This window comes from Piliocolobus tephrosceles, chromosome 11 (assembly GCF_002776525.5).
Source record: "Piliocolobus tephrosceles isolate RC106 chromosome 11, ASM277652v3, whole genome shotgun sequence".
In the NCBI taxonomy this organism is placed as follows: Eukaryota; Metazoa; Chordata; class Mammalia; order Primates; family Cercopithecidae; genus Piliocolobus; species Piliocolobus tephrosceles.
The window spans coordinates 1,500,109-1,510,098 of record NC_045444.1 but is presented as its reverse complement, the minus strand read 5'-3'; the positions used below and the strand labels follow the sequence as shown (position 1 = coordinate 1,510,098).

At 53.4% G+C, this 9,990-nt stretch overlaps 1 protein-coding gene across 1 annotated transcript in view; it reads right to left on the bottom strand.

Moving 5' to 3' along the window:
* TMEM37 (transmembrane protein 37) overlaps window positions 1-2,561 on the bottom strand; it is a 7,138-nt gene extending 4,577 nt beyond the window's left edge. Inside the window, exon 1 of the mRNA XM_023185187.3 lies at window positions 2,411-2,561. Coding sequence (XP_023040955.2) covers window positions 2,411-2,431 — 21 coding nt within the window. The 5' untranslated portion in view covers window positions 2,432-2,561. The remainder of the gene's footprint in view (window positions 1-2,410) is intronic.
* Between the last annotated feature and the right edge of the window lie 7,429 nt (window positions 2,562-9,990).

Below are 9,990 nucleotides of genomic sequence, written 5' to 3'. Positions count from 1 at the left end.
AAAAAAAAAAAAAAAAAAGAAAAAATGAAGTTAATGACACTTGCAGGAAAGTCGTAGCCATGAAGGCACCTGGCAAGGTTACAAGGTCCCTAGAGAATGATAATTGGTCCTAAAAAGGAGGAGCACCACATGCAGAGAATAAGTCAAAGGACCCAGAAACCTTTTAACCCTAGACAGCATGCTGGCTGGAAAACAGGCATGTCCTGTCCCTTCCCCAGCCCCACCTGTCCTAGGCAGACTGGACTTTAATCTCCAGGCCCTTAGATGTCACGTCCGAATCAGAAAGTGAAGACAGCTGACCTCATCTCGTTTCCTCCCGCTCCTGCCCCAAAGTAGAGCTTCATTTAAACTCTCCAGCCACCACTGAAACTCCCAAGAACCAAATGAGATCCTGTATATAAAGATGCATGGTACACGGACTGCTCCCAACTCATGGTAGCTATTAATATTAGTAACAACAACACATATTGAAGTCTTCGTTCCTAACCACCCGGCACCTCCGCCAGCTTTCGGTGATGCAGGGCCTGAAACGGCTCCTGGAGGGCAGCTGGACAGGGTATGCAGTGGAAAAGAAGTTATGGGGGAGGTCAAGTCCTGCCCCTGACCTAGAGGATCCCTGCAGGATACCTTTAGGCAATCACTTAAATCTGAGCATTAACTTCTCCACTAAAAATGTAAGCATTTTCCTTTTTCATCCGTAACCCTGAATGATTTCTTGTGACCTATAGAATAGGGTCACTTGACACTACTGGGGTACTGAGGCCAATGTCTTGGTCTTCCTCCTCTAACTCAGGGCCTCATGTGTTCCCCTTAACCAAAGCACCCCCAGGTAGACAACCTAAGCTCCTCCCAACTCATTCGCCACATCCCCAACATGTCTCCAGTATTTGCTCCCCCTCATCACCCACTTTCCCCCCGCCGCCCAGGCGAGGCCATCACCATCATCAACATCCTGGAAGTTCACAGGCTCTGATGAGCGGGCCTGCCTCTGCTCCTCTCAGTCCCAGCTGGGCCCACCCCTGCCTGCATGACCCAGAACTTGCTTCCTACCTGTGTTTGCCCCCTGGCAAGTCATGGTTGTAGGGATGAAGAGTTATTACCCCAGAAGTGGCTGGAGCATCCACCCTTCACCTGGAGCCTGTGGCCTCCCCAGCTGAGCTCTCACCTTGCTACCAGGCTTCCTCCTCTTCCCCGGCTGGCAACTTTTGCACCTCTTAATTGAGCATTCGCTCCCTCCATGCCCTGTTTCCAAGTCTCTCTCCCCACATGGGCTGTAAGCTCCTGGAGGGGAGGGACCACACCTGGTCTGTCCCAGCACGATGCCTGGCCAGGATTCCAGGCCTGCTCCAGAACAAAGGGGAGCGCCCCATGCCCAGCTTCGCCCAGGTGCCTAGGTCCTGGCTATAGAAAAGGTTTTGGGGGTGGCCTGTGGATAGGGTTTCTCCCGTTAGGTAAAGGCAGGAGGAGCCAGTGGGATTTGGAGTCAGAAAGCCCTGGGTTTGAATCTTGATTCTGTTCCTTGGCCAGCCACTGAGGGCACGTTACTTCCGAGTCTCGGTTACCTCATCTATAAAATGGGCGGAACAGTATCTACTAGGTCAGTGTTGTGGCTGAGCGTTTCTACACGAAGTCAACGGGCCTCTGTAATCCCGGGGACAGTACAGCGGCTAGACTCTGCAGCGGGCGAGCTGCGCGGAAAAGAGGCTCGCCCGCTGGGGAGCGGTCCCGCCACCCACTGACTTCCCTTCGGGGAGCAGCAGACCCGAGGGAGCGGGCAGGAATGTGTAGGTTCTTAGCCAACATAAACATCTTGCACTCCGCTAAGGAGAAGCCAAACCTTCGGAGGCACGGGCTTCTCCCCTCCCCAGAGCTTTTCCCAGAGGACTCGCGCCTCAGCGAGTCCACCCCCAGCCCAGCACCCCAAACGCAGCTTTGGGGAGGGAGACGGTCTTCCTAACCTCCACCCCCAGAAAAGTCTAGTTTCCTGAGAGACGCATCCTGTTACATAAGCCTCACTTCGCAAGTCGATTCTGTTCCTCCACCCCAGATGCGCCTCATTTCTCACAAAGGGGAACCCTTATAGTCAACCGACCAGTAAGTCACTGGTGACCCCAAAGAGAAGAAATATTTCTCAGTGAAGTTTGGGAGCCTCGGGTGCTTGCAAGGCCGCGAACAGAGGCAGCCAGAGTCCGCGCCCGGGAGCAGCTATGCGAGGCAGGCTCCTCGAGGTTGCTCCCCGCCCAGCCTCCTCCGGACCCAGGTTTGCAACAGGGGGCGGGCCAGGGGGCGCTCACACCCCCCGGCCGACGCTGGAGTTCGCGGTGGGTACGCCCCTCCCCCCCGTCCCCCCACCCCCACCTCCCACGGCGGGGCAGCACCCCGGGTCAGCGCCTCGCCGGGCGCCGGCTACCTGCACGCCGATGGCAGTCATGCTGCGCCCGGCGGCCGCGCTGCAGCCTCGCTCCCTCCAGCTGCTCTGCTGTGGCCGCTGGCGCCTGCCCGGGACCTCTCCGCGGGGGCGGGGCGGCTGCTGGAGGCGGGCGGGGCGGGAGGGGGCGTTCAAAGCTCGGCAATTAACCCCGGGCGGGCTCCGCGGCTCAGATTACGCTGAGTCAGCGAGGGCGGCCGGAGGAGCTCCTGGGGAGCCGCGGGGAGGACCCGGCACTCGGGGAGAGGGATCCCTCGGGTCCCAGGGTTAAGGATCGGGAAGTCACTCCGACGCTCCTGAACCTCCGAGGACCGCTTCGCCTGGGGCGCAGATTCCTCGAGGGCCGGGAAGGCGACAGAGGGCCCGAGGGTTCGGTTCCTGTTCGAGGTTGCTGAGTCGAGCCTCTGGGAACGCGGCAGGGTCCGAAGGGAGGAGGCACGCGCCGGGGCTCTACTGCCCTCACCCTGCGGTGTGACCTTGGGCTACTTGTTTAGCGTCTCGGAGCCTCGGTTTGTAAGGGAAATAATGAATGTGAAAGGTGGGGCTCTTGCCTGGCCCTCGCTAAGTGTAAACGGAGTGGAACCTTTTGGGCCATCCTACTTGCGTCCCTCAAAGGGGATGTAAAACCCTGCTTTCCTCCTGAACTCTTCAGGGACTATTAAAAGTGCAAACACGCCAAACAAATGTGGTTATTTTTTCTCCACTTCGATAGGAACTGAGGTTTTTATTTTTATTTTTATTTTTTTATAACATTGTTTTGCTCTTGTCGCCCAGGCTGGAGTGCAATGAGGCGATCCCGGCTCACTGCAACCTTCCCCTCCTGGTTCAAACCCCAAACTCTTTCAAGCGATTCTCCTGCCTCAGCCTCCCGAGTAGCTGGGATTACAAGCGCGCCCCATCACACCCTGCTAATTTTTGTATTTTTAGTAGAGATGGGGTTTCACCATGTTGGTCAGGCTGGTCTGGAACTCCTGACCTCAGGTGATCCGCCTCCCAAAGTGCTGTGATTACAGGGGTGAGCCACCGCCTCCGGCCAGATCTGAGTTCTTAAAGAGGCAGCACCTAAAAGCTTTTACCGCCCAAAAAGGGTGGAGGTGGGAGAAGCGTCCAAGGGTCACAAATTCCAACAGAGAGGCTTCCATGCCACCCCTCCTCAAATGTGGTGGTAAAGCAAGACCCTTCACTAAATGGCATAAATTAAATTGTCTGGTTCACTCAGGCAGGCAGCTCCTGGTGACTTTACCCAAAGACAAAGCAACTGCACTCATCTGTTTTCCCCTTTAGAGCCATGTGAGAAAGAGGAGTAGTTACAATTGTCTATGTATCTTCCACTTAGATATTCATCTGATTCCATCCCTGCCCAAGAGACCTTGTCAAATCCTTTACCCCAGTCCTAGGGCTTGACAAAAGGAGAAATGACCCAGGCACAGGAGGACTTGGTCCAGGCCACCCACACTTGAGTCTGCCGGAGAGCCAGGACTCCACTTACCCGGCAGGCCTAGTCCAGGTTTGAGTTCTTGCCACCATTCTGCACCAGAGTCACCTGGAGGGTTTGTTAAAACAGATTGGGAGGCTCCACTGCAGAGTTTCTGGCTGAGTAGGCCTCAAGTGATGTTGGTGCTGCTGGCCTGGGGGCTAGGCTTTGATAACCACTGAGCTAAGGCAAAGGGCAGCTGGCCAGGGTCAGCCAGCCTGGTGCCTCTCTGCTCTCCGGCCTTCCCTCCGTGGCCCCCACCTGCTTTCTCCCCAGTCAAGGGTCCCAGAAGCCAGACCCTCTGCAGCTCTGGGTTCTGGATAAAGAGCCCACATGGGAAAGGAAGACCTGTCCTGTTGGGGGTGGGGGTCCTTTCACTGAGCCCTAAGAATTCCCTGTGGGAGAGACCTTCTGGATCATAGCATCTCACCTGGCCAAGAGGGAAGTACCTGGAATTAAAATCAGAAGGAACAGTTAGGTCCGGTCATCTGCACCCACTGCATGCCTTTTGCAATTTTGTGTGTGGTCAGGCATGTTTCTCACAGCCTGTTATGCTTTGTTGGTAAGAATAGAAAAGTCTTGAATCAGTAGAATTTAGAGCAACATGTCTTTGTCAGCAAGATAGTTGGAGAAGCAGAGATGACTTAAGAATAATAAAGAGGAAGTGACTATCCAGTTCTGATCATCTTATGCTCACATGAGGACTGGGAATATAGCCAGAATCTGGGTGGAATCTGATTTGTTTTTCTAAGACCAGCCCAGAGCGGGCACAAAAGAACCAGCGACCAGGCAAGGGTAGGAGCAAAACTGCACATTTATTTTTGGTAACCTAAGGTGTGGGGGAGAAGTCTGTCAGCCTCTGGCAAAGGAGGCCGGCAGAGTCCCCGGTTGGGGCTCTCGGACGGACTTCCCACAGCCCCGACATCCCGACAGGTGTGGGGCTCTGAGAAGGCCGTGTGGCTCACTGGCCGAGAGCAGCTTTTCTAGGAGTGGGAGGGCAATAGGCGGGACACGGGCGTGTCGGGGGGCGTTCCGCAGGTGCGACCAGGTAAATCTTGGTCTCTTCGGATTGACGTCACCTGGCGCATGCCCAGTTGATCTGCACCTTCCCGGGTCGCCGGCTGCATTTTCACGCGCGTGGGTAAAGCTGGTGAAGAAGAACCCGGAAGTGCGCCATCCTGCCTCCGCTCCTCCAAACAGAATCTGAGCAAAGACTTTAAGACCTGGAGTCTCCTAGGTACCTCTGTGTCTCAGGGGGTTGGGGTGGTGTGGGGAGTGCTGTGGGGAGTGGCAGCATCCACAGCCCTCTCAAATCCTGGTGAGATAGCCAGAGAGGTATTGGGGTCAGAAGTCCCAAAGCATGGCGCTTTGACTTACCCAACTGAAGAAGTCGGAAGGTCTCTCTGACCTTCCCTCCCTTCACCGTCTGTCCCAAAACACAGGATGAAATTGAACTTCCTGTATCTGTCTAACATCCAGACCCACCAAAAGGAACGATTGTTTTTCTCCTCCTCGCTGTAGGACCAAGAATGTGACCACACCCGGCAAGTTAATCTCTATTCCCTGGTCCATTCAGCCCTCTACAGAATTCCTCTTCTCCCCTCTCCCATCACCTGTTCTGCCAGGATAGTACAGAAGCTTCTGAGCACTGCTGAGGGGTGGGCCTCACTCTCTCATTCTCCCCGGGTATACACGTTGAATTAATGGATATACCTTTTTCTCCATTTAATGTGCCTTTTGTGAGTCTATTTTTCATTGAAACTTCAGAGGGTGAAGAAGCTTTCCCTTAAACCCTACAGAGACAAATAACGCGCCAGGAGAATGACCAGAGAAGTAAGGAGTTTTAGTGTGAGGGGGGTCATGGCAGGGGCAGAGGTGGGGGTTGGATGACCGGGTGGACCCCCAGGTGTTAAAAGTAGAAACAGCGTGGGCATGAGCGCTGGGCTGTGGGACAGCACAGAGCCTGCCTTTTTTTTTTTTTTTTGAGACAGAGTCTGGCTCTATGGCCCAGGCTGGAGTGCAGTGGCCGGATCTCAGCTCACTGCAAGCTCCGCCTCCCAGGTTCCCGCCATTCTCCTGCCTCAGCCTCCCGAGTAGCTGGGATTACAAGCGCCCGCCACCTCGCCCGGCTAGTTTTTTGTATTTTTTTTAGTAGAGACGGGGTTTCACCATGTTAGCCAGGATGGTCTCGATCTCCTGACCTCGTGATCCGCCCGTCTCGGCCTCCCAAAGTGCTGGGATTACAGGCTTGAGCCACCGCGCCCAGCTGAGCCTGCCTATTCTTTGACTTTCTCTGCCCTTTCTCCAGATTGTGACAGACTTAGCACCTGACCCTCCCTGACCCCTGCTTCTAGGCCTGGCCAGGGCTGGGGAAAGAGGAATTGTGTAAAGAAAGGCAGGAAGTGGCTCCGTCCCACCCCTCTGACCACTCTTTTCTGATGAGGAAGACCCAGGCATGTTCCTTAGAGAGTTTCAGGTGTATTGGTAGGGACACAATTCCTGATCATTCAGTCAACAAGCACTAGATCTGTTCTTCGGTCAACAAACACTCGTCATCTCGGGGCCTTTGTACTTGCTGCTGCTTCTGCCTGAAATGTTCTTCTGCGAGATTCTCCCATTTAAGACTCACCAGCTCACTTCTTTAAAGTCTGGGATCAGATGTCACCTTATCACGACCCCCACATCTAAAACAACCCCTCCATTCTCTTTTCCCTTCGCCCACATACACATATTTACTTGTCCCGTCTCCCCCTTTTAATGTAAGCTCCAAGAGGCCAAGGACATTGTCCTGTTCACCAGTGTATCCCCGGTGCCTATGACAGAGCCAGGCATGTAGTAGGTTCTCAGTAAATATTCATTGACTAAATGAATGAAGTGATTGAATACCTATTGGTCACTGTCCTGACCAATGAGGGACAAAGAAGAAAAAGACAAAGTCCCTGTCAATGGAACAGTGCTTGAGTTTTAGAGTTAAAACCTACCTCTCCATTTCTCCTCTCTCCTGGGCCTCCCTAGTTCAGGCTCCACATCCTCCTGCTCTCTTTGCCCTCACACCCTCCGTATACTCCATCCTCTCCTCTCTGCCCCTCCAGCGCCTGCTTGACTTCAGCCCATCCCAGATCCCCTCCTCTCTAGCCTGGATGCCTGTGGAACAGCCATCACTCTCGCTTCCTCTGTCCCTCCAAGCAGCTTCCCCTCCCTCTTTTCCAAGGCTCATGAAGCTTTGGTTCCTGGCCCCCCATCCCCCCACTTCCCTGCCAAGACCTTCCCCTGGGTGTCTGCAGGGCCTTAGGGCCTTTTCGGGGGGCATCTCTTGACTTTCCCAGCCAGAATAACACCCGCCCCCGCCATTTGCCACCCTTTTACCTTTGTAAATTCTTGATCACTAGCTGAACGTGGCTATTTGTCTATTTCCTGGATTGTCTCTTTCCCTCTCTAAAATATCATAAGCTCCATGAGAGCTGGGACTTTTTCCCTCTTTCACCACTCCATGCCCAGTCCCTAAATAGGGGTTGGTCAGTAAGGTTTGCTTACAGAGGAACCAGGCTTCGAACGCATTCTGAGCAAATACTTCCACTCTGTGCTTCTCAGTTTTCTGTCAATTGGAAAGCATCTCCCTCCTGGGAAAGCATCTCCCTCCTGGTGTCGTGAGGATCCCATGAGGCAATGTGCATAAGGTGTCAGGTGCACTGTCCTGGCCCGCATATGCATAAGTCCGAATAACTCATGATCTTGACCATCCAGTTTCCAGGGGCTCTAAGTTTGGGTGGTCCCTGCTCCCAGGGAAACTTAGATCTGAGAGGTGACTCCTCTGTGCGGAGATTTAGTCTTGGAGGTAGTTCCCAGTGATGGAGGTTTCTCTTTTGAGAAGTTGGAAGGTGGAAGGGACGAGTTGGGGCAGACACACTTCAAACACCCAGAGGTAATAGCAGGGAGTCGGCAAGGAGCAGTCTCTTGAAGCTCACTGGGCAAGCTTTACAGCTGTGTGGTGCCAGGATGACCCACCCTCCCTGCTGCCCGTGCCTTGTACTTCTGACCTCCCCAGGCCTTGCCTTGTCTGTGGCCCATGGCCTCTTCCCTCTCCTCTCCTCCTGCTGCCCCGCCTTTACCCACCAGGTCTTCCTCTTCTCCCAGCCCCCACCCCATGGTTTCCCTGATTCCAGACCTTTCCAGGCTGGGTTCCTTTCCCTCCAGCCAGGCCTCCCCACGCCCTTTGCCTCCTCTGCCTTGAGCCCAGCCCGGCATTCAACCTCCTTGACCTCCTCTCAGGCGCCTGATTGCAACACAGACCTTGTTTACCGCATTTTAATGTGAGCTGGCTGGGGACCAAAGAGTTTCCCCACCCTGCCCTGAGTCTTTCCTTCTTGCTTTTCCCCTGGGTGAGGAAGGATCACAGGTATGATGTTCACCCTGCAACTGAAGAAAGGGCCTGTCAGTCAGCAGCTTCACTGGGGACACCCAGCATCTAAGGGGGAATGCAGGGGTGGGCTGGCTATGCTTGAAGTGATGAATGAAACGAGGAACTAGTATCTTTCCTAAATGTGTCTGTATATGGGAAACTTTCTCCTAAACGTGTCTATATATGGGAAACTTCCCCTGCATGAGTTTTTTGAGGGTGCTTCTGTATTTAGAGGTGGTACCAGAGAGGTGGGGAGAGGGAGAATGATGTAGATGGGACCTTTGAGGGTGGCCTTTCTGTAGGGCCTCCCTTTTCAAAGTCAAGTCCTCCCTCAAGACAGATGGAGGCATCAGGACCCCACAGATTTCCAGGCACACGCCGAACCCTCACAGGAAAGACTTCCATCAACTTTTTCTTCGCAGACTTGGACATTGTACTCATCAGCATACTCTGGAACACTCAGTCTCTTGGAGACAGTAAACAAATGCACCCAGAGTTATTGTACAGCACAGACTGCCAGATCATCTCTTCTCCAGAGTGGATCTGTGTTCTTCCCTCATTGGGGTACCCCTGCTGGGATCAAAATGCCCAAGAAGCAAAGTTAGGCACCAGGAGTTGGTTGGTGAGCGCGGAATGACCAATGAGGGACAAAGAAGAAACAGCGTGGGCATGAGTCCTGGGCATAACTGGGCTGATGACTATGGAAGTTAAATGGTTTACACAGGGCTTTGTCTAAGCTCTGGGGAAACCCAGGAAACACCCCACCACTTAGGTTGTTAGATTAGATGTTTACAAGGAAAGCAGTCTGGGTCAAAGGGTCTGGGAGGAGCAATACGGGAAACTGGGATCTCTCGGGGAATTTACTCGGGGCAGGGTGGCCTACCCATGAGAATAGGGTAAGGGGATGGACTTCAGACCTTCAGCCAGCACTTGCCCATCATCCTCAGCCTGTAGTCCTGTATTGTTTTTTCCACAAAGTGTTGGGTGTGGCTTTTTTTTTTTTTTTTTTTTTTTTTTTTTTTTGAGACAGGGTCTCACCCTGTTGGCCAGGCTGTAGTGCAGTGGCATCATCATGGCTCACTGCAGCCTCAACCCCCTGGGCTCAAGCAATTCTCCCACCTCAGCCTACCAAGGTATTGGGATTAAAGGCATGAGCCACCTCATATGCCCAGCCTCAAAGTGTTTTTAGTTAAAAAAAAAAAAAAAAAAAAATCCCCCCTCTCTACTAAAAATACAAAAAATTAGCTAGGTGTGGTGGCAGGTGCCTGTAGTCCCAGCTACTCGGGAGGCTGAGGCAGGAGAATAGCGTGAACCTGGGAGGCGGAGCTTGCAGTGAGCCAAGATCACGCCACTGCACTCCAGCCTGGGCAACAGAGTGAGACTCCGTCTCAAAAAAAAAAAAAGGTGGGGGAGAAAAAGAAAAAGTTGAGGATTTTAGGCTAAATTCTGGATTTCTGGTGTAGGGGTCAGTCAAGGAAAAACTTCCCTTACCCTCTGACGGTTTGCTGAAAAGTCAACTTGAGAAAGGAGTTGTGGCACTGAAATGTATTAGCACGCAAGGGGGTGAATCACAGCGTGGTCGCCCCACCGCATGATGGGGTACAGATGGTTCTGTACTCGTTTCTAGGGGAGAGGGAGATGGAGAAGTGTGAATGATTTCAGAGGGGTGCTAAGTGATCTTTAGGGGAA